At 58.2% G+C, this 27673-nt stretch overlaps 1 protein-coding gene across 2 annotated transcripts; it reads left to right on the forward strand.

Annotated features, from left to right (window-relative positions):
• The first annotated feature begins 7166 nt into the window (after nucleotides 1-7166).
• Nucleotides 7167-26258, forward strand: NPEPL1 (aminopeptidase like 1). 2 transcript variants are annotated; one of them, XM_065892142.1, is made up of 12 exons: nucleotides 7167-7202; nucleotides 9204-9389; nucleotides 9956-10126; nucleotides 13970-14059; nucleotides 14510-14591; nucleotides 16225-16367; nucleotides 21010-21087; nucleotides 23235-23335; nucleotides 24033-24156; nucleotides 24479-24655; nucleotides 24902-25012; nucleotides 25533-25691. In XM_065892142.1, exons 3-12 carry the CDS (start codon nucleotides 9956-9958, stop codon nucleotides 25689-25691), a joined length of 1236 nt encoding a protein of 411 aa, XP_065748214.1. In that variant the 5' UTR covers nucleotides 7167-7202; nucleotides 9204-9389. The 2 variants fall into 2 exon arrangements, with proteins under 2 accessions (XP_065748214.1, XP_065748213.1); XM_065892141.1 differs by lacking the exon at nucleotides 7167-7202 and adding an exon at nucleotides 8260-8506 and having other exon boundaries at nucleotides 25533-26258.
• Nucleotides 26259-27673: the final 1415 nt, after the last annotated feature.

The raw sequence follows: 27673 nt of genomic DNA on the forward strand, positions 1-27673 counted from the left end.
CCTCCATTTTCATCAGCTGTTAGGGAAATAGAGCAGCCCCCCTTCTCCCCGCCAAACCTCCCCCTTTTCCAGATGGGGAAACTGAGAGCCGACAGAGGGTTTGCCAGGGTCACAAGACTAGTGGAACGCACGGCGGGAATTAGAATCTTAGACTTCCCAATTTCCAGACCAGTACTGTTTCTGCTTACGCCCTTTTCATTGTTCATTTCTTTCCATAAAATTAAATGACCTTCTTCCAGAAAGATTTAATGGTCAAGATGTGATTTGGTAAAAGCTTCCTCAAGGATTTTTTTTTTTTTTTTTCTTATTACAAAGATTAGAGCAGACTGAGGCTAAGAGAGATTTGCCAACAGCGGTATGTCATTACCCCGAGCTCAGTTTTTCGTGTAATTGGTGTGAAGAGCTGGCTGCCGATGACTAAGGCTGCCACCCAGCAGACAGCAGTGCTGCTTTTGTGATGTGCCTCGGTGTGCGTACGTGTCCATCTGCGGTTGTCCGCGTAAAAGGTGTACGTCTGCATAAAACGCTGACCAAGATGGATCGTGTCATGTTGACGTTGTAAATAATAAAAAATAGTCTCGAGCAGAACTGATTTTACAGTTGCCTGAGAATGTAGCGCTTCATTTCCACGATAGGCAGTGGCTAGAAATTGATTTTTTTAAATCCAATTAAGCCTCAAGGTTGGTTATCCATTTAAAAGGTCGGCTGAGTTAAACGATGACAGTACCTTCAGTTCATGCTGATAATTACATTTACACAGGACTTCAACACTTAACGTCGTGCCTTGTGGAGGCACCCGTCGAGTGTTTTTGCACAACAGCGGCAGGCGAAAGTCCCCGGCGAAGGTGCGGACGCACACACAGATTATGCACCCTGACTTGCTAAGTCCCAGAGCTGGCTGCCATGCAGCCCTGTCACTCCTTCCCCTCGGACTGCCGCAGCCCCCCGCGCCTGACACTCTACCCCGCCCACCTCTCCTCTCCCTGTTCTATGGCCCCAGGAGTACTGGAGGATGGAGAGTAGCCTCTCATTTAAAGGAAAGGGGAAAAAAAAGAGGGGAACTCTTGGTACATACACAGCTTGGTTTCATGTGCTGCTGAATTTATAATGTAACAAATCAATCATGTTTTAAAAACAGTACTTTATAGTGCGTACTTACGTTTTAAGAAAAAGCCTTCAGAATGTCTTTTTATGGTTCTCATAGGTGACGTTTAAGTGTTACTGAATTTACGAAGATGTTAGGAGAACCACAGACCTGATTGGAATGCGCTTTACTCTGTTTGGGTTATAACGTCACTCAAGTCTCGTAAATCACCGAGAAGGGATAAGTGATCTGATTTCAAACCTCGCATTTTAACCTGCATGGTAATACATGCAAGGTTGCTGCATCTTTGTGCTTCCCATCCATGACTAGGAACCGGCCCAAAATATGGAGCCTTCCAGAATCAGTGAGAAAAAAAATACTGAATTTCCTTCTCATGGGCCTTAAAAAAAAAAAAAAAAAAAACCCAACGATTTCTGGTTAATTTTTCCCTCCCCCAGCCTTACCTCCACACTGCTCAGCTCTACCAACATCATCAGCAACAGATTCGGATTCGTTTTTACTTTTTAAGAGATCCACATTTAGATACTGAGATAGACGTGTTGCTTTACACAAGAGTGTTTCTGCAAAATAAATGTGACTCAGGTTTTTGAAGACTGAGTCATTTTCAAGGCACTCGAGAAGCCTACTACTTCAGAGGATCCTATAAGGGAAGCTTTTCCTAAAGAAACGATTTCTCGATCAAAATAGACACGGACCCCTCATTTCGCTTTCCTATACATCTCCATTTTATATGCTGAGTTTGCTTCAAGGAATGTAGAACCACGTCTGGTCTGTTAATGATTTCTCTCTTACTTCCTTCAGCCACCCCATCCCCAGGCTCCAGGTCTTCAATATGCCCTTGAAAACTTTTACAACCACAAAAATAATTTTGCAGGTGTTGAGAAGTAAATAGAAATTTAGTTCCCGAGACATGAGGGTCATTACTATCTGACACTTTCCCCTTCCTGGGAGAATAATTTAGGCTGCTAGCACGGCCAGGGAGCTCCGAGAGCAACTCATTCAGCCCTCATTTTATCGAGAAGCCCTGAAAACTGATGTTAAGAAGGCATGCTTTTTGTTGTTCATAAATGATTCCACTAGTAACGTTTTGATTAACACAGTCGGTCATCCCACTGATCCTGGAAGGTAAAAACAAACACAGGACTTGAGATGAGACGACAGAATGTGCTTTTAAAGCAGAGCGCAAAAGATGACGTGCAACATGCTGTCTTTTGTGTAAGATCCGTGAATATATATAATCTTTTTTTTTTTCAAAAGGAAACAAGAAAGATAAACTAAAAAGTAATAAAAATGGTTACTGTGGGAGAATGTGGAAAGGGGTGGGACAGGAGATTTCTTTGAGCATTCCTTTTCACAGCTTCATCCTTTTCACAGCTTCAGCTCTTGAACCGTACACATGTTTTACGTGTTCAAAAACTGAAAATGTAAAAAAAAACTACAAAACGGCTGTAAAACAAAGAATGTTGCCCGTCATCCAGTTCTACCTACCATACACCCTGAAAGGAATTCAGGGTGGAGATCAGGAATGAGGCCCTCTGTGCTCTGGGAAAACAAGGAGAACAGACCCTCAGATAGCTAGATATTTTCAGGAGAAAATTTCATGAACCTAGATTCTTGTATCTTCCCATACTTAGAAAAGTGCTGAAATCTTGAACTGAGGTATCTGTTCCTCATGACTAATAGTAACCTTCTACCAAGACGTGTGCTTGATAGCACCCACTCCTTCTCCAATATCATATATATACTGACGCCTCCCCCCGCCCCACCTCTTTGGAGCAGTTCCTCAGAGCTCCTGGGCTAGAGTCCTCAGTGAGTCCCCAAATAGAACTGAACTCACGGCTCTCACATTGTGCGTTTTTACTTCAGTTGACCCAGCAAACCCTTATGTTGGATACAAACAGAAACATAGGAATCTAGATGGACGTCAGATAGACAGACCACACAGACACGAAGTAAACTTTGAAGATATCAGTGGGATACATTCTAAGAACATGAAGGAAGAAAGGAGGGAGGGAGGGAGGGAGGGAGGAAGGAAAGAAGGAAGGAAGGAAGGAAGGAGGGGAGGAAGGAAGCTTGATGCGGTAGGTTTGTTGTCAGGAGTGGACGCTGTTTGGTGAGAGTTGTAGGAAAGAACAACTGAGTGTCCCTATAAAACAAATTCTACTGCTGTCCTCTAGAAGGATTGGGAGCAGTGACACCCAAGGAGCGGTGAGCACACCTGGAATGCAGTTCTGGGTTTCTCCATAGGAAGCTCTTACTTTCTTACCAGCCATTCCCCCAACCAAAAGGAAACAGGGTTCCTTGGAAGTGGCTGGCTGTAGATGTGGGGCAAGGAAGGCACACTGTGAGCCCGGGGGTCATCTTATTGTTCCAGAAAGGACAGAAGTACACAAAAACCGATAGGGACATGGGAAAAAGACACAGGAACCTGCCTGCTGGGCTCTCATCGGCCGAAGTGGGGACGCTTGGAGCAGAGACGCTGAAAGATACCCACTTATGTATGTCCTCAGTGGGGGAAAGGCCGGCATCCTGGGCTTGCAGCCACTGCAGTCGCCCAGGCCCTGTCTTGGGTTCAGTGCTCTTCTGTCACCATCTTGAAAAAGAGGCTCCACATTTTCATTTTGGCCCTAGACCTCCACAGGTGATGGGCTTCTTTACCCAAGAATACCAGGCAGGGCTTCCCTGGTGGCGCAGTGGTTGAGAGTCCGCCTGCCGATGCAGGGGGCGCGGGTTCGTGCCCCGGTCCGGGTAGAACCCACACGCCGCGGAGCGGCTGGGCCCGTGAGCGTCCGGAGCCTGTGCTCCGCAATGGGAGAGGCCACAACAGTGAGAGGCCCGCGTACCGCAAAAAAAAATACCAGGCAGCAAGTGTAGAAGGGATGAGATAGCTGGAAAATAACCATGCTGCAACCAGTCCTTGATGCAGGCAGAGATCATTATTGGATTTGAAAGCCGTGGGGGAAAGGTTGTCAGGAAACAGAACATTCTCATAGTCTCAGAGTGTCACTCCATGCATTATAAAGAGGAAGCTGATTTCCATTCTATTCGGTATAAAGGGGGAAGTATACCTTTACCATGAAGAGATCTGGCCGACCCCGCTTAAACCAAGTTACCAGCCTTGGCCAATAAGGCGAGACAACCTAGGTTATGCGGTTCCTGATGGGGCCCAGTGGGAAACACAATGTGCACTGTTGCCAAAAACATCTATCCCGAATCTAATCATAAGGAAACCATCAGAGGAGTCCAGACTGTGGGGACCTTCTGTGAGACGCGTCAATGTCAGAAAAGACAAAGGCAGGGATTGTTCTGGATTAGAGGAGACCAAAGAGCCTTGACAACCAAGCAGAACGCCTGATCCTTACTTGGATTCTGGATTTAAAAGGAAAAGGCCATGAAGGACATTTTGGGGACAAATTAAAGAAGTTTCAATGGGAACTGCATTAGATGATAGAATGGCTTCTGTGTTAAATTTCCATGGCTGTTGTCATCATGGGGGCTGGTGTCCCTGTTCCTAAGAGAGATGCACAGAGGCATTTAGGGTTAAGTGTGTGTAGCTAACTTTACATGATGCAGAGAAAAATACCTGTGTATACACCCATACACATCCATACACATATATATGAACCTAGGTGAAGGGCATATTCATTGTACTGGTTTTTCAGCTTTTCCATAAGTTCATGCATTTTTCAAAAAAGTGTTTAGGGAAATGTGATTTTTATGGCAATCAGTTAATTTTCAATCCTTGAGGGAACATACGAATCTTCTAGTTGGCACATCTGACGCAGTATTTACAAAATGTAACTGGGAGGCTCCCTGAGGTCCAGGCGTGGTGATGGAGGGCACACGCCGGACACAGGCAGCCTCCAGGGAGGTCATGCACGGGTCACCCACCACCTTTCTTGGATGGGGGCTTCCTTGCAGGCCAGCTGCTCCATGGAGGGAGGTGGCTGGAGCCGAGCCTTCCTCTGCATCCTCTGGGAACAAGAAGCAGCAGGTCCTTCTCAACCAGGAACAAGCCCTCCCTTGATTTCACGTTGGTCCTGACTGAGGCACGTCCACTGGCTTTCAGTGGCCCGCAAGGTCAAGTCCAAAGGCCAGGGCTCAGCATACATCTCACGCACACTTTATGTGCAGCCACGGGAGCCACGGTGGTTCCAGAATGGGCCCTGCCCGTTAGTAGTACTTTGGGTCTTCGCGTGAACGATTCCCTTGTCAGGGATCAGACTGGCTGGCACACCTGCCCTCAAGACCCAGCTCAAATATCTCATCCAAACTCAGTCTTCTCCCAGTGACTGAATTTCTTGGTTTTACTGCTGTGTTTGTTCCTTCACCCCTGTGCGCGCGCACACACACACACACACACACACACACTGCTGCATATCCCCAAAGCCTGACCTGGCCTGAAGCTCTTCAGAACTGGTACTCATATGTTTTGATTTTATATAGGTAAACTCTGGCATGAAATTAACACAAAAATGCACATTTCATACACAGAGAGCCATCTTACGTGATATGACTTAAGTATTATGTTCTAGTGTGTAACCTGTACCAAAAAACTTCCTAATATGTCCTGGGAACTTTATTCTGATTTCTTCCAGAAGATTTTAGTCTTTTCCTCAACTCCTAAATTAAAAGTCTGAAGACCCAGTTGAGTTTGGAATGAGTTTCAAGTCATCAAAAACATGAGCTACTTCTTGGGTTGCATTAAAGCGCCTGGTAAGTTGTTTTAAATTCTCATTTTTTAAGAAGATGAAATTGAGGTGAATTTTTCATTGACAGTGAAATATATACTAAGCTTAGGATTAATACCTTCATAAAAATTTATCTAAACAAAGTGGGGCCTGTCTTATTTATGTTGAAGTCCGCAGAGGCTGCAGTGAAAAGGGGAAAGTACTTTCCTGGAATATAGTTATATCTGTCACAAGCGGCATCTTGAGGAAATTGGCAGGCGTTTGAAGTGGAATAATTCCTTAGTGTTCTGTTTAGTTTGGATTTCTTCGATTCAGGGATGGCTTAAAACCAGAATCAGGAATATCTGCTTCTAGCAAGCATCTACCATTTTCTCTTGCTTTGTGTACGTAAGTGTTCAATAAATGTTGGTTGCATTTAATCATCTTGTTCACCCTTTCTTGGGGCCATCGGGGTTATTCAGTCTATTATTAAATACGGGAGAATTCTAAAGGGAAAGATGGTCTACCAGCAGTTTCTCTGCCCCACTCCCGCCCCCCAACTCCCTGTACACAAACACTGCCAGATCTGGCTTTCTGAAATGCGGCTTAGATCCTCCCTCACTTTGCAAAAGTCTATGGATTGAATCAAAGACTCCCTGGTCCCCCTGACCCCGCTCCTTCCCTAGTCTCTGGCAACCCACTGCTCTTACACTCTGGTTTCAGAGCCCCGTGGACACGGGGGTCTGTGCCTCCCCCCATCCCCGTCCCGTCCCGTCCCATCCCAACCCGTTAGCCTGCGTAAGTCCTATTTCATCCATCAGGGCAGGGCTTAATGTCCCTCACCTTCCAGGAAGCCCTCCCCACCGCCCCCAAGTGCCCCACACGCCTGTCTGCAGCATATTTGCAAACAGAAGAAAGAGTGATAGATCTTCATACATGCTCTTCGTACCCTTTACAAATGTGTGAAAACATTCAGCTGCTGTAAAATCTTTTGAGGAAAATAAGATCCAATTAGCGCTGACTTTTGTGTCGGGAAAGCTGAGGGTTTCGAAGGAATTCCTTTCACTCAGTCAGAAACTGAGGGCTGCTCTGTGCCAGGCCCTGAAGAAAGAGGCTCTAGTCTGTGGGATGCTTGGGGCCGTCTGCCCTGTGCCAGGGACAGACGTGGAGGAAGCAGACAGGCAAGATGGGAGTGTGGCTCGTGCGTGGGTGGCGCAAGTCACAAGTCAGGGAGTCAGGGACACGCTGGGAGGTCAGCGGCCGTGGCGCTTGGCTGCCACACTAGAGAGTTGGCTCTGCTGCTTTTTAAGGTTGGTTATGAAGAGAAAACTCTAAATATAAGAGGACTGGTGCATGGAACTAGCTGAGGGAGCAGAGAGGGGTGCCAACCAAAGGCCCTTGAGCAATCAGGATGTGGATGGGATGGAGTGACAGGTGTTTATCTTTAAATGACTCCTGGTAGAGCTTCCTCAACTGGGTCCCCACCCCCGGACCCTCGTACCTGAGCCGCAGTGGGAGCCGGGCACACTCACCATCCACCAGGTTCCCCCCACCCTCTAGGGGCCCCTCCACTAGCCTTCCCTCCTCAGCGAGGGGTGGGCTCAGGGGTCTTGTAAACCACTGGCTGTCCCTCCTCTCTCCCTAAGCGCGCTGGGAGGCTGCAGGGACAGCTTCTCGCAAAGGGGTGGTCTGGGGAGGTGATGCCTGGGTTCATAACTGGCCATCCCAGAAGCAGCAACCTGAATGGACACCCAGTCCCCGGTGCCCTCGTTACATCCAGGACAGGCCTGGCAAATACTGGGGTCTGACAAAGGTTCAGGAACCCACTAAGGAGAAGGGGACTATGTACACTGCCTAGCATGCCAGGGGGGCCTCGTGCGACTGGAAGCTGGCCCGAATCCAAGAATCACCCAGCCAGCCCAAACGCGACGGGGTGTGGCGAGGGCTCCGGGAGGGGTCCAGCTGGACCACCACTGCCGCGCAGAGAACCCTGGGAGGCCTGCCTCTCCTCGGGGCTGGGCTGGCTCAGGGCCCACCTAGACTGTGGTCCGGTGGACGGGCTGGGGTGGCCTTGAGGTCGGGCCTGCGTCTGCTCAGGACCTGCTGGAGCTCAGGTCCACTAGGGTCCGCTGGCAGCCTGCCGGGGCTGGGGGGCCCCTTCCCGGAAGTACCGTCTGGAGAGCTGTGTTTCCTCACTAGCACGGAAGGACCCACCTCGGGACCTGCCCCAGGGTCAGGGCCTGCCACGGTCTGAGGCCTGCCGGGAATGGGGCCTGGTGGGGCCGGGCCTGGGCCTACTGCCTGCGGTGCGGGGCCTGGCGGAGTTCGGGGCCCGCCCCGGGCCGGGGCCTGCAGGTCCGGGCGGCCCCGGGCCGCCTGGCCCGGGCCTGCCCCCCGCCCCGCCGGCCCGGCGCCCCCTCGCGCCCCGGGCGGGCCCTGCACGTCTCGCGAGCGGCCCGGAGCGGCGGGGGAGGCGGGGCCGGCGGCCGGGCAGGGCCGGGGCGGCGCCGAGGCCCGGCCGGAGCGGGAGCCCAAGCGCGGCGGGCGCGGTGGCCGGGGCGGGGGGCTTAGGCCGGCGAAGATGGCGAGCGTGGGGCTGCAGTTCCAGGCGAGCGCCGGGGACGCGGACCCGCAGAGCCGGCCGCTGCTGCTGCTCGGGCAGCTGCACCACCTGCACCGCGTGCCCTGGAGCCACGTCCGCGGGAAGCTGCTGCCCCGGGTCACCGAGGAGGTGAGCGGGCCGCGCCGGCCGCCATGCGCCGCCCTGCCGGCGAGCGGAGGCCGGGCGGGGCCGGGCCGGCCGGGAGGCCGCGGAGGCCCCGCCTCGACCGCCCGGCGCCCCCAGCCCGCCCGCCCGCCCGCCGGCCCGGGCGCGCCCAGCAGGCCAGGCCGGCCGGCGAGGCCCGGGGCCGCCCGCCTCCCAGGAAGCAGAGGAGCGGGCTCCCGTCCAGCAGCCCCGCCCGGAGGCCGCGCGCGCCCCGCACCCACCCGGGCCGCAGGCTCATGGGCAGAGCTGGCCTGTCCTTCGACCAGGCGCGAAGGAACTGCCCTCGAGGGGCCGGGCCCCGGCAGCCTGCGCGGCCCTGACACCACCTTCCAGAACCCTTGTGGCGGTGCCGCCCGCCCCCCTCCAGGGGCACCTGGCTGCGTCCCACCCCAGTGCAGGTTTCCAGCGTTTGTAGCAGAGCAGCCTCCAGCCCGGCCGTTTAAGTCCCCACTGTTTAATCCCACGAGGGTGGACGCGTGCCAGCGTACGCACACAGCGCTTATCTAGTGAGATGTGACACTTCTTAATTAGGGATCCTGGGTGCCGCGGGGAGGCTGCAAACGTGCCCTTTTAGCAAGTGAGGCAGGCGTCTGCGCGCAGGGCTCTGGCCGGCGGCCCTGTAAAGGCTGGTGTCTGTCTTGTGTCTCCCCTTCTGATGCAGCTCTGGCAGGCTGCCCTAAGCACGCTCAACCCCAGCCCCACGGACAGCTGTCCCCTCTACCTGAACTACGCCACCGTGGCCGCCCTGCCCTCCAGGGTGAGCCGGCACAATAGTCCCTCGGCCGCGCATTTCGTCACCCGGCTCGTGCGGACCTGCCTGCCGCCGGGAACCCATCGGTGCATTCTGGTGAGTTCTTCTGAGGGGCTGGCCCCGCACGGGCCCCCGAGCTTCGGGTCGCTGCGTGCTGGCCTGTTGGCCGGGGCCTGTGGCTCAGCCCTCCGGACCGCAGAGCACTCCGGCCCACGGTATCCCCGGTGCGGATGATGCTGCCGCGACCGCACCGTGCAGCCCCGGCCTTACCGCTGCCGGGGATACCGAGGGTCCCGAGACGGAACGGTCTACCCCAGACCAGTTTGGGTGGCAGATCTGAGACTCAGACCCAGGCTTCCTGAGCCTGTGTCCGCTGTGCAGCGCTGCACGTCCTGCCTTCCTGTCTCGAGAGGCAGTTGACCCCATCTGGTGGCTGACGTTTTCTTCTCACATCGTGGGACAGTGATTCCGGGGAAGGCCCCTGGGGTGATGGCTTTGCTGGGGCATCTCCGTCCAGATTGTTTCCACAGTGGCCTCTGACCCAGCTCTGGGGCCCTAGCACTTCCTGATGGCGGCTCCCATGGGCTGGGCCCTGGGTCGCATCCCCCCGCCGCAACCCCGCTTCGCTCCCCTTCACCACAGCTCCACTCTCTGTGCTGCAGATGGTCTGTGAGCGGTCGGACGCCTTCGCCTCGGCCTGTGCCCTGGCCCGCGCTTTCCCACTCTTCACCCAACGCTCGGGGGCATCACGGCGCCCGGAGAAGAAGACCGTCACAGTGGAGTTTTTCCTGGTGGGACAAGACAACGGGCCAGTGGAAGTGTCCACTTTGCAAGTGGGTGTCTGGAAGTTCAGACCGGGGCCCCGTGCCGCACTCCCCACCGCCCCCCAGCTTGGGCAGAGCTCTCTTTCCCACTCCCTGGGAGGACGGGACAGGGCTGCTGGCATTCCCGAGAAGGCCCCCGGGGCCTGTCCAAAGCCGGGCAGCGGGCTCCCTCTCCCCAGGGTGGTCTCGTTCTCAGGGTTCGGTTCTATTCAGCCAGTGTTGATCAAGCGCCTACCCCACGCCAGGCGCTTCCATGTTTTGAAACTAATAATCCTGCCCGTGTATGTATCACCTGCGCGTGTACGTATCCCGTTACCCTTTATGGCGCGCTTTTACATATGTTATTTCACTCCATCCTCCTTCGCTTGATCCTCCTGAGGCACGGCGAGGCTGGAAGCGATTTCCAACCTAGAAGTCCTCGTGGGGGCCGAAGGCCAGCTTTCCCTCCCGTGGTGACCCTCCCAGCCCAGTGGTGCTGTGGTCTCACCCTCCCCACCTGCAGCCCCCGCTCCAACCGCCAGACTCAGGTGGTCCTTTCCCCTCCCCTCCCTCACCCGGCGCTCTGTCTCCGGCCCCTCGAGCAGCCCCTCATCCGCTCTGTGCCCCCAGGTCTGTAACTGCTCCCCCTCCACCGGGATTCTTTCCCCCAGGAGGAGACCATGTGCCTCATCTCTGCCGTCCTGAGACAGCTCCTCTTTTCTCTTCCCTTCACCTCCCATGGTCCGATTGCTTTGCCTATCTTAACTCCCTTTCCCCCCTCAGCCCACCAGCATGGAGTTCGCCCACCCCCTTCCTGACATTGTTTTCCAAGGGCCACATCTGTCTGACTTGAGCACCGGTCGTCCCTCCTTGAAGGGCACCTGCCCAGCCGGGAGCCTGAGCCTTCTCTCCTCCCCGTACCTTTCCCGCCTGCCCCGCCCTCTCCGCGTTCCCTTTGTGGTCGCCCCCCGGCCCCCCAACCGTGGGAGCATTCTGGCCTCACTCCCTCCTCTCTGGGTGGTTTCAGTGCCCCTGGGTTCCAGCCTGCAGTTGGACACCAATGATCACTCCTTCCCTCCAGCTCCAGGGAGTTCCTTCTGAGGTCTGGGCTGGGGCTGGAGGCCTGAGCACCCTCTAGCCCCTCCAAGCCCCTCTCCTCCTGCCCTCAGCCACAGGGACTGGCTTCCTGCTGTCCCTCGGCCTCACCAAGCCCAGTCCTGCCCAGGGTCCCTCTCCAGGGCCCCTCCGGCTCTGGTTCTGCCTGGTCTCAGTCCGGCTTCTGCCCGCATCCCTTCCTCGGGGAGGCCTGGCCATCCTGGCTAGCCCGGCCTCTCCCACACTGCCAGACCCTCTTGCCAGCCGAGAGCCATCTGCACCGGACATTACGCATCTGAGTTTAGCCTCTGTGCCCTGCGCTGGGGTCGGAGTCCCCCAGCCCCCGGAGGGCAGGGTCCTGGTCCTGGGCGTAATGGTCCCCGCACCGGCTTTGTATGTGATGAGGGGTCTCCCTGGCCCCTACATCCCACCTACTTTGCCCACCTGCACCCCACTGTTCTCTGGGACCATGGCGGCAGCCTCCTAACTGGCCTCGCTGCCTCCAGACTCCCCCCTCCGGTTCCGCTTCCCACTGCCTCACAGCCAGGCAGGGGCCAGCGCCTTGTGCGTGCCTGTCAGGTGTCGGGCGCTGCTCCGAGCACACGTGTGCACACACACTTAATTCTCACAACTGCCCGGTGAAGTGGGTTCTGTTAACTCTCCCCACTTTAGAGTTGAGCAGACTGAGCCTCAGAGGTATTAAGTGACTTACCGGGCCACGCCGGCATGGGGTCGAGCCAGGCTTGAACCGCGGCCACCGTCCGTCAGCCCTCTTTCTCTTCTGTCTTGGATCGTGAGCACATGAGTCTCTGACACCCCGGCTGGCCTTTTCCTCCCCACGGGGACCGCTTAGACCCCGTGTCTGTGGCCTCTCCTACCCTCCTCCTCCGTGGCATCTGATGGAACGATGTGTTGTGATTCTCTGCTGGGCTCGGCGTCCCTTGGACATCTTTGAATTCAGAGTCTAGTGTGGAGCCTGGTGCACAGTACATGCCCCACAGACAGAGACCCTCACCCTCCTGGGGGAGAGCTACACGGCACATCTCGCATCTGAGCTGTCAAGTCTCTGCCTCTGAGGCTCCAGGGTTTAACTTCCTCGGGACAGCCTGAGAGGTGGCTGGGCTGCCGTTGTGGGCCCGGAGCCTGCCCTCCCGGTCCCTGCGGCGCTGGAAGAGGCGGTGAGGAACGGGGTGCCGTCCTCACCCCCGCCAGACCCACGCTGCGCCTCTCTCTTGATGTTGCCTCTTTCCTGCCCAGGGAAAGGCAGCCAGGCCCTGGAGGTGGGTGCTGGAGGGCCAGGTGGGGCAGGAGGCCAAGCCGAGCGTCAGGGCTGACGCTTGGGGCCCACCTTGCTTTCTAAACCTCATCTCCTGCTACGTGGACAGCCGAGGGGAGAGGGGGTGAGCATGACCTCTGCGTGCGCCGTGCCCTGTCTGCAGTGCCTCCCGTGGTGGCCGGTGGCAGGCTCCCGCTGCCCTTTGGGCACTGGGTCGGTGCCCAAGGCCGGTCTGTCTGTGTCCTTCCCTCCTGGCCCTGTGGCCAGAGCAGTGTCACATCAGACGACCAGGAAAAAGGGTGGGGGGCTGTGACACTCACATGGGGCCCACGTGAGAAAAACACCTCCCCAGCGGGCCCAGGGACCTTTTCTCCATTGGGAGGATCCAGAGAAGCTCCTGGAGGATATGGCCTTTGAGAAGTACCTCAAAGCGTAGCTGGGATCTTGGCAACAGAAGGGGAGTCGTTTGGTCTGCTCAGGCCACCATGACAACAGCCCACAGACGGGGGGCTTGAATAGCACATGTTTAGGACGTCCAGGATCACGGTGGGTCCTGTGAGGGCTCTCTTCCCGTCTTTCAGACCACCACCTTCTTGCTGTGTCCTCTTCTTTTTTTTTTTTTATAAATTTATTTGTTTTATTTATTTATTTATCGCCTCATTGGGTCTTTGTTGCTGCGCGCGGGGTTTCTCTAGTTGCCGTGAGTGGGGGCCGCTCTTCGTTGCGGTGCGTGGGCTTCTCGTTGCGGTGGCTTCTCTTGTTGTGGAGCACGGGCTCTAGGCCCGCATGCTTCAGCAGTTGTGGCTCGCGGGCTCTAGAGCACAGGCTCAGTAGTTGTGGCTCGCAGGCTCTAGAGCGCAGGCTCAGTAGTTGTGGCTCATGGGCTTAGTTGCTCCGCGGCACGTGGGATCTTCCCGGACCAGGGCTTGAAGCCATGTCCACTGCATTGGCAGGCGGATTCTTAACCACTGCGCCACCAGGGAAGCACGCTATGTCCTCTTCTTAGGGGCAGTTATCCCATCATGGGGCCCCACCCTCCTGACCTCGTTGAAACCTGATCACCTCCTAAAACCCCCTAATACCACCCCATTGAGGGTCAGGGCTTCAGGACATTCAGTCCATAACAGAGGGCAACACCTCCTCCTGAGAAGGGGGTAGCGGGTTGGCAGAGGCCAGACATAATGTGTGTTCAGAGGCAGGCAGGAGGGCCACCTGCCACCCGGATGAGGGGCGTACGTAGCAGGAGATGAGGTTTAGAAAGCAAGGTGGGCCCCTTGTAGGCCGGGCAGGATGCCAGACTTGAAGGGTTCCTCTGTGATTCTGGAGCTGCGTTGGACTTTATGTAGATGGCTGGAGGGTCACGGACAAACTTTTGCGGCAGCCCTGCAACCTCTCCCGGGTGACATGTGCCTCTGACACCTCTGGGCCCCTGGCCATTGGATGAGGAGGGATGCCTTCCACCTGGTCCCAGGGCCCCAGTGACGGCCTTTTGTTTCTCCTAGTGTTTAACAAGCGCCACAGAAGGCGTGCGGCTGGCAGCCCGCATCGTGGACACGCCCTGCAATGAGATGAACACAGACACCTTCCTCGAGGTTCGTAGCCCTGGGGTCCTGCCAGGACTGGGATGGTGTCGGTAGACCCCAAGGAGAGTCAGGAAACCCAGGGCTGCGGGGGGATGGTCCACAGTCTCTGCACCTCGTCTGGGGAAGCCGCGGGCTGCTGCGGGCAGAGTCCTGCCGTCCACCCAGAGCCGAGGGGCCCCCAGGCCTCAGCTGAGGGTGGAGGGAGGACAGAGCTTCCTCCCCAAGGCCCCTCAGCAGGACTCCAGCCATGGGCTGCAGGAAATCGCAGAGTTTGGAGGGGGAGCCGCCTCTCCTGGGTTTAATCATGCTCAGAGCCAACAGTCAAAGCCACGGCATCACCGCCCATCCCTCTCCCACCGTGAGGCATCTGCTCACCCCTGGCCCAGGCCCTGGCCTCGCCCTGATTTAAGCCGTCTTCACGTGTTTGTGTGTTGTTGTTTTTTCCATGAACCCATCCAGGAGATTAAGAAAGTTGGAAAAGAACTGGGGATCGTCCCAACCGTTATCCGGGATGAGGAGCTGAAGACAAGAGGATTTGGAGGTGGGTGGGGGCTGGTCCTCGCAGATCCTGGCCTCAGGAGCGGCCCGGGGTACCTGGGTGGCAGGGGGGCACCAGGCTGCATGGTGTGTCGTCCCAAGCTTCGCTCTGAAGGAACCCAGCCCGTGTCCAGCCCCGAGGCCAGACCCCGGGAAGCAGACCATCTGTGGGGGAGAGAGGAGGCAGCGATTCAGATTCTGATTCAGATCCTGGAAGCCTCAGGATCCAAGGCCTCCCCCACCCACTCCCTCTGCAGCCTCCCACGTGCTGCCGTCCTGGCTCCCCGGCTCACCCAGCAGGGCCTCTCTGTTCCTCGAATACACAAGTTCACGTCTACATCAAGGCCTGCACTCGCGGCCCTTTCTGTCTGGGATGCTTTCCCCCGAGATAGTCTCACGACGGGGCCGTCTTACCCTGCACGTCTTGGCCACCTCCTCAGAGAGCCTTTCCTCACTGCCAGGCCCGTCCTCCCCCAACTCCCAGGCACTGAGGTGCGGTGACTAGGACAGGAGCTGGGAAGGTCACTGTCTTTGTTATCTGAGGCTGCAAAGCCAATTACCCCAGAGGGTAGCCGCCGAAAGCAACACGTGTCCCTTGTCTTGCAGTCCTGTAGGGGGGGAATCGGGCGTGGCTTGGCTGGGTCCGGCCCAGCGTCTCTCTCGAGGCCGCGGTCATCTGAAGGCCCCCCTGGGGCTGGCCGTGTGCTCCCAGCAGGGCTCGCTCACGGCCCTGCCAGCAGGCCTCCGGGCCCCACTGGCTGTTCCTTGTCTTGTGGGCCTGTCCTTGAGCAGCTTACAGCGTGGCAACTACTTCTCTCAGAGCAAGGTCTCTGAACAAGAGACAAGAGAGAGCAACATAGAGGCGAGGTCTTCTTCTGTCACCTAATCTTGGAAGTGGTCTTGTCATCTCTGCCACTCCCGGAGGCACTGAGACATGCCGTCCTGCCCACACTTCGGGGAGGGGATCCACACGATCGTGAATGCCCAGAGGCGGAGTCTGGGGGCACACGTTAGTGGAGGCAGAGGCCGTTCAGTCAGAAGGCTTCACGGAGGAGGTGGCGTTGGCAGCGGGTCTTGCGGGATGAGTGGCAGTTTGCCAGGCAGCTGTTACGGCCATTGTGCAGTCCCATTACTGGGGGACTGTGAGGCATGGGCCGTGCCCACCGCAAGCCACAGTTTTCTTGAGAAGATAGGGCATAGGAACCAGCAGTGAGGCAGTGGTGGGAGCGAGGTTGGAAAGGGAGGTACCTCCTGAGTGCACAGAGAGGTCGGGGAAGGGAGGGCAAGCAGGGGCTGGAGCGGCCTTGCAGAATTACCCAGAACCCAGTCCATTCTGCAGTCCTGTTCACGTCTTTCTGGGAATGGTACAATATTTTTTTTCTCAGCGGGTTTGCTTGCCGCACAGTACTTCGTGCAGAATTCATTTGCAGTCCCAGGGCAGTGAACTCATTTGCCTTCCCCTATCCCACACCGGCCAGGGGGTGGGAGGGGGCAGGAGGGGGCAGGGAGCTCTCCGGGAGGAACGTCCACAGGCCAGTGGCTACTTCGGGGGGGAGAGCAGTGTTGCTGGGGGGCTTCCGGGAGTCTTCTGCTGGGTCCAGCCCACGCCTCACTGACGTGTCCTGTGCTTTCCCTAGGGATCTACGGTGTGGGCAAGGCCGCCCTCCACCCCCCAGCCCTAGCCGTCCTCAGCCACACCCCGGACGGAGCCACCCAGACCATCGCGTGGGTGGGCAAGGGCATCGTCTATGACACCGGGGGTCTCAGCATGAAGGGGAAGGTGAGGTGCGGGGCTGGGGCTCGGGCGGGGCCGGGTGGGAGGGCCCCTTCTCAGGCGTCGGAGGAAGGAGCAAGGTTCCTGGGCCTCGGAGTCGGGGCGTCCATGGGGGAGGCCGTGGGGCCCAGTCCCCCGAGAGGCAGACGATTTCACGCCCGCACTTCAGACAGGAGGCAGGAAAAAGAAAATCTGGAGGAGAAGAAGGAAGGGGCCTGGGGAGACGCCCACCGTCTCCACGACCGTCTGAGGTCCTCCAAGAGGATGCTTAGTGGTGGTTCTCACGAGACCTTCGGAAAGCAGATGTCCTGGTTAAAGGGAGGGGAGTTTGGGCCCAGGAGCCAGGCACCTGGGAGCATTGCTGGGAGGCTGCAAGTCCCAGAGTCTCTCTTAAGGGCGGCCCCTTCTCACGCCCAGGGGCCTGCCCTGCACCAGGAGCAGGGGGAGAGGTGTCTTCATCTGCTCATCCCACGTGCAGGTGCTCCAGGCCTGGGCTGGGCTCCAGGGGGAAACTGGAAGAGGAGAGTCAGCCATCCCGGAGAGGGAGCTTTTAGACGGCTGAGCGCGAGCTAAGCTCGCGCAGGGAAGACATTGACGACTGGCAGCCCTCGTGGCTCTCAGACGCGTCCTCTTGGCCCAGATGGTGTTTTAAAATCCGAATTAGTTACCAGCATTTAAAAACAGGAAGAATTCTCACGGGACTGGGTCTCTTACCTTTTGTAACCTCAGGGGACCTGGCAGCGCTGGTCGTGCGTTGGCACCTGGGGCGCCCTGCTGGAGCTAAGCGGCAGCTGCCCCTGTGGGTGCGCCTCCTTCCTCCGGCTGGCGGCCGGTCCTGCCACTCCCTGTCGCTCCTCTGACGTCACACCCCAGGGTCAGCTGCTGTTCAGGGTAGGGCTTGGGCTGCTCCTTTTTGCACTTCTGTATTTGGTACCTAGAGTAGATGATCTTTTTTTTTTCACATCCCTCCTCTTCTAAACAACAAAATTACTTTCAGGACTAATCGGGAAATGAAACAAATAATGTATGTTTAAAAAAAACCAAACACCAGTAGTGAATTCCCTTTTATTGAATTCCATACATATTATCACGCCAATAAAAAATTAAAAATGAATGTTATAGTACAAATAAAACAGTCATCCATTAACACTTTTAAACAGCATTAATGTGGGCTTACCTGGTGGTCCAGTGGTTAAGACTCCACCTTCCACTTCCGGGGACGTAGGTTTGATCCCTATTCAGGGAAGTTCCGCATGGTGTGAGGTGCGGCCAAAAAAAAAAAAGAAAATAGCATTAATGTCATTTTTGATAGGAAAAAACTGACGCCTCCACGTTATTCTCTCGTGGTGATGTATGCCAGCATCAGACACTGCCGTCAGGCCTTAGCTTCTGGGGATTTGTCAATGACTTTATCAGAATTGGTCATCTTCACGTCTTTGTGTTCACTAGACGGAGGTACCAGGTTGGTCAGTCTGTGTTCACTCACAGTTGATCCAAAACAACACAATTCACTTTAATTTTGAAGAGTTTCTATCCCATGAAGCAACTGATACACAAATACTCAGGGAAAGTCTCCAACAGTAGGGTCCCTCGGCAGAGACTGCTAAGAATCCCATTTCCCAAGAAACTCCCCAAATTGGTACAGCATCCATGTCTCCGGTCCTTGGAGATCAAGTCCAGCAGCTTTCAGACGTCTGTGGAGTAAAAACATTTTAAACACCACGACTCCAGTGGTTCCCCGAGACTGAGGGCAGCAAAGAGGCTCGCTGCTCCCTGGGGTTCACTCCGAGCGCACCATCCGAGGGCAGGAACTCGCCATCGCAGGCGCCGTGGACGCTGACCGGCCGGCCGCCTCCGGAGCCCGCCCGACTCAGAACCAGGGCACCTCGCGGAGTCTGCACCACCGGCAGTGATGAGTATCCGTGTAGGACAGTGTTGCTGGAGTCAGTGTTGTAGGAGTTAACACAGGTGGATTTGAAGCTTTTATTCATGTGATTAGGGCTCGCTTCAGCCAACAGCAGGAGGAATATTTTTCCACTGATGACAACAGGCAGACTGACTTCTAGTCGGTTTATTACCATTTTAAATTCTCTGCCGATGGCGAGCCCCTCTAGCTGCACCTGGTGCTGGCTCCCCGCCCACACCCTTGATGGGGGCTCTTGCCCTGAGTTCTGGGGGGCAGAATTTCAGGCTCATTTGGATGGTGGCTTGTTGGAGGGCGGGAGTGAGAAGCAGGGCTTCCTGGAAATTAGTCATTTTGCTGGTGGCACCCTCTCCCAGTTTTGCAGGAACAACCCCGGTTTTCAAGGCAAGTCAGGATCAGCGTGAATTAACAGGCCTCGAGTGTGTTAGACTCAGGACCCCTTCCAGTCTTACCAAGTGTTGATCCCAAAGAGATTTTGTTTATAAGGGTGATGTCTGCTGGTGTTTACCCTACTAGAAATTAAAACTGGGAAATTTTAAAGATATTTATTAATTCATTAAAAAATAACAGTATGACCCCATTGCATACCATTGTAAATAATACAGTTTTATGAAAAGAACTGTATTTTCCAAAACGAAAAAAAATTACCGAGAGGAGTGGCAGTGTTTTACATTTTTGCAGCTCTTTAATGTGTGCCTTAATAGAAGACAGCTGTGATCTGCGTTTAGTCTGTTGTGATCTGTTTTAGTTGAAATACAAAAAGAAAATCTGGCCTCAGTCCTTTTGTAGTTAGAAAAGGGAGAAGCATTTTAGTACCCTCTTCAGGTAACTCAGGACATTCTTCTTTGCTATTACACCAAAACTCGACAGGTGGGAGCTTCTGAAAGGTTAGTTATGATGTGGAATCTGAAACCATGTCTGTGAGCTTTGGTGTTCTGCTACGTTGAAATCTGCGGGGTCTGTCTTGAACTTTGAATGTATGATTTTATAATACCACACGTGATGTGGGTCATTTGGAAAATATTGTTCACAGAGTTATGTGGAACCTCCAGATTTGGACACATTTCATTATATAATATTTTTAAAAACCATATTCGTTAATATCACCATCTATCTCATGTAAAAAGGTGAGTGTTAGGAAGCCATCATGGAGGCAGATACAAGTTTCCCAAAATTCTGATTTTTGCTTGGCAGCTCAAGTTTTACCACTGGCACCAAGCACTGCCTGGTGCCCTCCCGGAGGTGCGAGGTTCACGTTGATAGTCTTTGAGAAAATGTCTGCAGATACCTGAGTCTAGATCCCCAGCACGTGTCAGTGGTTCCTCCAAGTACAATGGTGTTTGCAAGAACAGAGAGGCTTGCTGAGCTCAGGACAGACTCAGTGCCCGCTCCCACTTGGGCTCCAGCCGACCCACCGCGATGACCGACTGCCGGGCGTCGGGGAGAGAGAGCAGGGCCTTCCCGGCACCTTCCATCTCATCACAGACAGTGTTGGGAACGGCTGTACTCCACGGCTGAGATCTTGAAAAGTTAATCATTTACTGCTTCAGCAAGAAGACTCGAGTGAAATGAGCAGTGCCTTATTTCCCGGAAGGCCGGGAAATGAATCCAGTGACCGCCAGTTCCCGTGGGGCCCCGGGCCACGGCTCCAGCCATCACTGCCCCTGCCCCATTGGCGCAAGTGTCAGCCTACCAGTGACCAAGGCGTTACCATGGAAATCGTTTCTCTTATAAAAACAGGAACGAGGGGTGGGGTCCGAGAAGCTGACACAGTCAGTTGAGCTGCGTTTTTGGTGGGACATTTGTTCTGCCCGTGACAGGGGATCACGGGGTTTCAGTGACCATCTTGAGCCATTTTCTGTGTGGCCATTTTGCAAGGGGTTTGATTCTAGGTCTGAGGCCCTGTTTTTCCATTTAAACAATCTTGTGGTTTCTTGCAGATTAGGTCAAAGTAGATGGCTTATTTTCAATAGTACTAGCTGAGTCATTTTCACTCAATTGTAAAAGCAGCTCCGTTTATATCTAAAGATACTTTCCATTAAAACTCGAGGCTCACGTAATCCAATAAGGGTTCAGAAAAATCTCTTGGCACCTTTCAATCCCAAATCCTTACATCCGATGACCTGTTGTTAATTTAAAATACGAACCTGTCAGTTAGTGTTGGGAACCTATGGAATGTAAAAACGCGTAGCTGCTCTCAGCTCGCTTAAAGAAAATCGTGTTGCCTCTGTGGCCGGAGGGCGCCTTTGTCTCCAGTGATCCTCCCATTAGACCCGTCACCCCAGAGACGCCAGCTGGGGCGGGTGGCAGGTATCCTCAGGGTGGGGGTGGGATTGGTGATGTCACAGTGACTGGTGACATTTGGGAAGAGCTCCCATTAACCCGGACGGGGCGGTCAAGGTAGGGGGACTTGGTCATGGCCTAGCCAGGAGCCAGGTCACGGCGAATCCGGCAGCTCTGGACATCTCCCCCTCCCCCTCCCCCCTCGCAGAGTTCCCTTCAGTAACTCCCAAAGCTCTGCTCGAGCCGGAGGCACCCCGGCATCTTTAGCCCTTGCTTCCCATTGCCTCTAGGGGACCCCACGCGACCAGTGGCGTTTCCTGGGTTCTGTGGGCACCAGGTCCTGCACCTCCGGGGCCCTGATGTACGGGCTGCGGCGGGGGCCCTGGCGCTGGGGGGTCAGCATCCACTCACCTCTCTCTCGTCCCCCTGTGCCACCCACAGACCACCATGCCAGGGATGAAGAGGGACTGCGGGGGCGCCGCGGCCGTGCTGGGGGCCTTCAGAGCCGCCGTCAAGCAGGTGGGTGCGGCCCCATCCTCCCCTCGCGGCCCTTCTCCCCAGAGCGCCCCCCGCGTCCTTCCTGAGCCTCTGCAGCCCCCTGGCCCCTTTCCCTCTGCACCCCAGCCCTGGGCCCCTCGGGCTCCTCCACCCGAGCGTGTCACCTTCGCCTGCGCGTCTGGCTTCACGGGTCCCCGCTGAGTTCTGAGAGCCTCGCCCATCCGGACCGAAACGGGAAGGGTGCCGTGGAGCAGACTGCCCACCCGGCCTGCCCGCCCTCACTCGGGGTCCGGTGCTCAGGGTCGGGGTCTGGGGAGGGCCGGGGTGCTGTTTGGAGGAAGGGGCCCGGGGTCAGCCCTGGAGTAGCCTGGGTGGCCACTTTGAGCACAGACGTCCAGGGTAGCCGGAGGGCCCTGCACTGCCCACCCAGGGCACGCCAGGCCTCGTGGAGCCCAACAATTGGAACCCGATTCCTGAGCCAGAGGAGCCCTGTTGAGGGGGCCAGCAGCAGTGGCTGCTCCCCGGCGTTTGGAGTTGTAGAGGGTGTTTATCCAGCAAAGGAGGGTGGGCGCACACCGGCTGTCCAGGGCCACTTACCTCTCAGTGTGGCTCCTTCGGGCGCTTCTGAGAAGCCCAGCCCTTCGTGTCACCAGATACAAGCTCTCCTTCCCCACAGACAGGGGCCACCTGGGCAATGTGGCTCCCATGGGTGGACGTCCAGTGAAAAGATTTTGGCAAATAGTTTCTGCCCCCGAGAGGGGAGCAGGAAGTCCGGGAGGAAGGAGGGCTCGGCCTGCATCCCGACGGTGCGGGGGGTCCTCCCTAGGAGGGAGAGCTGCGGCCACGGCACCGACCCCCGAGGAGCAGCGCGTTCCCCCCACTCTGCGGAGCCAGGGGTGGGGTGGGGAGGGGGTCTTGGCCCTCGTCCCCTCGCCCTGCTCGGCACACGCAGGCCCGGCCTGGGGGCCACACCCAGCTCACCTGCCCACCTGGGGCCCTGCGGGCTGAGCCGGGCCCGCCCCCTCGGTGGATGAGCTCCACAGGGATGCGAGGGGAAAGGCCCAGCTGCGGGCGGCCGCTGCTTGTTGTCAGCTCGTGGGGAGTGTCTGGAGCGCTCACGTGGCCGCGCTGCCCGGAGTCTTTGCTGAGGGGCCCGGGTGACTGCCCGCGCAGGGTCTGTCCTGGCACCCGGACAAGCCGGCCGGGAGGCGCCCCAGCAGGTAGACCCGTCCTGTGTGCAGGGAGCTGCTTGGCACTTAACGCCGGTTCATCAGCTGGCGGCCGTGAGTGGTCTCGGGACCCTCTGGACCCTCCACCGCCAAGGGTGCTGCCGTGGGGTGCTGAGGGTCCCCACCCCACAGGGGCCGAAGCCTGGAGGCTCCGCTTGTAGCTGGTTTTGTAAGGAAAGGAGCGGGCCTCAATATGAGCCTCGAAACGCTTAGCGACGGAGACGGATCGTAACCCACAGAGTAGAATAAGTGTCCCCACGTCACACGGGCAGGCACAGTCGTCTGTTCACAGCAGAATCCCGGTTGCTTACTGTACCAGTGACAGAAATAGAAAACCACCATGTGGCAAACAGCAGTGTAGTAATTGTCTCAGGTGAGAACGACCAACAGATGCTAAAACCAGAGGTGAGTGTGGTGAGAATGGGAGCGAGGAGGTGAGTCCACGCAACGGCTTCTGTGGTGGGACACGGGGGCGGGGGTCACTGTGTCCCCGTGGACTCCACCGGGCAGGGACAGCACACACGACCTGAGGGTAGGCACAAGGAAACACCAGAGACAAAAGGCCAACCTCAGAAGCCCGCAGGTCGCAGGTTTGTGTGGTGAGGGCCCGTGACCGCTGGCCACCCTGTGTGGGCGGGAGACAAGGGCTGAGCGAGGCCCCTGGGGAGCGGCCGGGCTGGGACTCAAACCCGGCCGCACAGCCCCGCTCCGGGCTTAACGCTGCATTGCACGGACTTTGGTGGCGGACCCCTGGTCTAGAGCCCGCCGCCAGGACCGCGGGGAGCGCCGGAGGCTGTGCTCGCCGCTCCCTGGACTCCTGTCTGCCTGTCTGTCTTGTCTGTCGCTGTCCTGGTGGGTCAGAGGGGAATTCCGGCCCATCCTTCCCCCACTGCCGGCACCCCCAGACTGTACCTGGAGCCTCCGCCCTTGTCCCTACAGGGTTTCAGAGACACCCTCCATGCCGTGTTCTGCTTGGCTGAGAACTCGGTGGGACCCAGCGCCACGAGGCCGGACGACATTCACCTGCTGTACTCAGGAAAGTAAGGCCGACCCCGCCCACCCACCTCACGGTGCCTGCCCCCCTCACGTTGTCTCTGTTGTTGGAACTCATGGCCCTTCCCAAGACCCGGCAGGCAGCCCTGGCCACGCCCAGCTCACCCCGGCCAGGGCCAGACGCAGCGGGGAGGACGCCCTGTGTCAGGAGCCCCTGGGCAGCAGCCGCTTGGTCCCAGGGTGGCCGCGAGCGTGGCCGTGTCGCTGCGCGAGGTGTCGGGCGCCCCGCAGGGGCTTGGGACCCACCCTGCCTTAGGGGGACAGGCCCTTGCCGACCTTTTGGCTTACTGTCCTTCGGGTGTCTGAAGCCTGCACCCCCAGACCCCCAGCTGGGGGGCCCTCCCTGCATCTCCTCCCTGAGATCAGCCCTTGGGCTACTTCTCAGCTGCAGGAGGAGACACTCGAAAGTCACAGCAGGCAGCCTCTGGCAGAGCAGGTGGCCCAGGGTTCAGAATAGCGGAGTCCGCTCGCCCGCCCAGCCCTCCCACGGGTGCCTGTCCCCAGGGTGACCCCGAGAGGCGCCGCCTCCCCTCACTTGTTCTCCCATCTGACAGATGAGGAAACGGAGGCACGGGAGCGGGGGGGGCGGGCATCGCTCCGGACCCCCTTGCTCGTGGCCCTGGCGCTGCCTTTCTGTCGGGGACAGGAGGGAGGGGCTCTCAGTGGGGTCTCGGCCGCACCTAGGACCGTGGAAATCAACAACACGGACGCCGAGGGCAGGCTGGTGCTGGCAGATGGCGTGTCCTACGCGAGCAAGGACCTGGGCGCTGACATCATCCTGGACATCGCCACACTGACCGGAGCTCAGGTGGGGCCCTCAGCAGCGGCCCCCGAGGAGCCGGAGGCCACCTTGACTCTGAGAGGGGCGGGGTCTGCTGTCCCTTCATCTTCGTAAGGGGCCGGAGCTGGCCCACGGGGCTCCGTGGGGGTGCAGGCGCGCAGGGCCCGAGGACCACAGCGGGAACGTCAGGGCAGGACAGGGACCGTCCCCCAGGTGGCCGCGCTCAGGCCTCTCTCGCTGTCTTGCTGCCTCACTTTCTGTTGGCCCCTCTTCTGTCCTGGGTGTTCCCCGCCACCCCGACCTGGATACCCTCCCCGCCGGCTCTCTCCATCTCTCCCCACGTCCCCAGGGCATCGCCACGGGCAAGTACCACGCGGCAGTGCTCACCAACAGCGCCGAGTGGGAGGCGGCCTGCATGAAGGCCGGGCGGCAGTGCGGGGACCTGGTGCACCCGCTCGTCTACTGCCCGGAGCTGCACTTCAGCGAGTTCACCTCGGCCGTGGCAGACATGAAGAACTCAGTGGCGGTAGGTGTGGAGCAGGGCGGAGCGGGGTCAGAGCGACCCCGAGAAGCAGCAGCAGGGCAGGGCAGGGTACCCCCCACGAGGCCCCGATCCGGGCTCTGCCTCCGGCGCCCCCTCGCCCGGCGTGAAGGCAGAGCCCGTAGCCACGGGCACGGCCCTCGGGGTCACTGTCTGCTGCCCCCCACGCGCTCGCTGCGGACGGTGGGGTGGAGCGGGTGCCGAAGGGTCACGGCCGTCCTCCTGCCCCAGGACCGGGACAACGGCCCCAGCTCCTGCGCCGGCCTTTTCATCGCCTCGCACATCGGCTTCGACTGGCCCGGGGTCTGGGTCCACCTGGACATCGCTGCGCCCGTGCACGCCGTGAGTCCAGGCCCCGGGGGTGCCCCCGCCTCCCCCCGTTAGGACTCGCTCGGCCGGCCGGCCGCTCTGCTCCCCTCCCCGGCCCGTCCTCACCCTCTCTTGCGTCCAGAGCCCCTCTCTGGCTCCAAAGCTGCAGGCTGAGCTCATCGGAAACATTGTGTGTGAGGGTCACACGGCCAGCTGTGGTCCCCCTGACCTCTGGCCTCCTCATCCCTGGGAACAGCGTGGCTGCTGCGTGGAGTCCGTCCCAGCCGACCCGTCCTCGGCAGGAGGCCCAGGGCCCTCGGTCTCGCCCTTTCCCACCCCAGGGAGACGGGCTGGGGGCAGGGAGCCCAGGGCTGTGTCCACCAGCCCGTTGCCCACCGGCCCGGAGTGTAGCGGGACAGAGAAGGGGGCCGTGGGGCATGCTGGGGGGCAGACGCCCTGGTCCGGGAGCCAGGAGTCCCCACCCACACCCCGGCCGCGGTTCGCCGAGCGGCTGTGGCCCGGCCGCACGTGTTTCCACTGCCCTCGCCCACAGGGTGAGCGGGCCACGGGCTTCGGTGTGGCTCTCCTGCTGGCACTCTTCGGCCGGGCCTCTGAGGACCCTCTGCTGAACCTGGTGTCCCCGCTAGGCTGTGAGGTGGACGTCCAGGAGGAGGATGCGGAGAGGGACTCCAAGAAGCGCAGGCTCGTGTGACGCGGCTGCCCCGCCCGGCGGCGCTGGGCTCTTTACCTCACTTTGCACTGATTAATTGTAAGCGATTGGAAGATTATACCTTCAGATGAACTTCGGTTTGTTTTGTTTTTCGTTGTCGTGGTGACGGAAAGGGCTCCTTCTTGCAAGGCTTAGGAGGCAGCCCAGGGTCTGGCGGGGGCCCCGGGGAGGGACGTGCGGGCAGCAGTGGGCTTGTTTCTGTTAGATTCGCCGTCAGCTTCTGCAGACCGCGCTCCCCGCTGGGGCCTCCGCACGACCCCGGGCCCCAGGATGCGTGCACGGCCCTGGCGCTCTGGGCCGCGCGGCCCTTGTGTCCACGGTGGGTGCCGTGGCCCGGTCTCCAGCCCGGGCCCTGCGCGTGGCACCCACGTTACAGAGAGCCCCGGCCCGTGCTCCAGCCAGGGCTGCCGCTGCCTCCAGGCAGCCCTGCCCTTTGAAAGGATGGAGGTGACTTACTTCGGGGACCCAATTTTATGGAGCAAGCGGAAGCTCTACTCTGGCTCCTTAGAATTCACTGGGGGTGGAATTAAATATGGCTGAACCACGTCACATCTCGGCCTCCGTCTCACTCTCTCTCCAGCCTGTTTTAGAAAGCAACCCTGACGCCTGCCCGTGGGCCTGAGGCTCCGGGATGCCACCACCTTCCCCCAAACCAGCATCTGGCTTTGAGATGCAGCTTGTCAACCTCGTTTTTACAGATGAGCACCCTGGGGCCCTCGGGTCCAGGCCTGCACACAGCCTGGGCCATCTTGGACCTGAGGGTTCAGAGTGTAGACTCCTCGGGCTCTTAGGGCTTTCCCACGACCTGTGGTCTGCAGGGAAGGCTGTCCCGACCCCCCGAGCACATCACGAGGCAAGTGTTGTACGGGTTCCAGTGAAGGTCCCCCCCGGGCATGTTCCTAGGTGCTGAAGGGCCCAGTCTGGCCAGGTTTCAGGGAGACCCCTGACCCGGGCCCAGGGGAGGGGATCGGGGACTCGGGCCCCACCCGGCATGGAGGCGGCTGCCCACGCCGCCTCTGCTGGGGACAGGAGGGCGAGAACGTAGCTGCAGGACACTCGTCCCCAGGCTGAGCCCTGACAGTCAAGGTGACTCTTTCTGGGTTTGGTCCCAAGCACGTATTTAATGACTGCCTGCCGTGGGCACAGCCCCGTCTGGGAAAACCATGGCCCACGTGTTAAGTCGCAGTAGTAGTGGTCACAGGGCGCTCGGCGGGCCACGCTGTGAGCTCAGGGAGGCGCAGGGGCCGGAGGGGCCAGGAGCCTTCACGGGTCATTAGCGCGCTTAATGGTCTTGAAGTAGGCAGCTCGCTCCAGCTTCCGCCGAGAAGCCCTGGAGGAGCCAGAGATCACCGAGGTGGCCCAGCTCCTCCTCCAGGCAGCTGGCACTGTCCGCACCCCCGCAGAGGCTGCAGGATGCAGGGTCAGGGAGCCGGGGAGGAACTGAGTCTCCCTTGTGCGGGTACAAAGGCGGCCTCAGGCCCGGGGACTCAGCTGGGGAGCAGCTGCAAGGGCTTGGCGTCAGGGGGACTCAGGGCTGAGGCAAAGACCCTGCTTCTCGAGGCCAAAGGGCCTGAGGACGTGACGGCTGCTTCCCATGGCCCCTCTGGAGCCCCGGCAACAGGGTGGTTGGGGGCCGGCGGGCGCCGGTGCGTCCACTTGATCGTGGTCTTGGGTGAGCGGTGCAGGAAGCTGAGCCTGGCCAGCAGCTTCTGCTCCGGCTGCAGCTCCAGCCCAGCTCGCGGACCGGGAAGACGGCAGCGCAGAGCCCGAGCACGCGGACCACGTCGGGCAGCTGGTCGTACGTGATGGACCGGGCGATGCCGGGGAAGTGCTCGTGGATGAACTTGGCCGCAACCATCACCACCGACACGTAGAGCCTGACGAGGCTGGGTGGGGGCAGCCGTCAGCGCCGCTGTCCCGGGAGAGGGGTCACGGCCCCCGACTCAGCCCAGCTGTATAGGGGC

The sequence above is a fragment of the Phocoena phocoena genome, chromosome 15 (assembly GCF_963924675.1).
Source record: "Phocoena phocoena chromosome 15, mPhoPho1.1, whole genome shotgun sequence".
Classification (NCBI taxonomy): domain Eukaryota; kingdom Metazoa; phylum Chordata; class Mammalia; order Artiodactyla; family Phocoenidae; genus Phocoena; species Phocoena phocoena.

Excerpts from the sequence above, each read along its gene's own strand:
- NPEPL1 (XM_065892141.1), top strand. The coding sequence starts at position 8,357 with ATGGCGAGCGTGGGGCTGCAGTTCCAGGCGAGCGCCGGGGACGCGGAC. Across the intron at positions 14,060-14,509 it reads ACACAGACACCTTCCTCGAG|GAGATTAAGAAAGTTGGAAA; the intron begins GTTCGTAGCCCT and ends GAACCCATCCAG. Across the intron at positions 24,656-24,901 it reads ACATGAAGAACTCAGTGGCG|GACCGGGACAACGGCCCCAG; the intron begins GTAGGTGTGGAG and ends CTCCTGCCCCAG.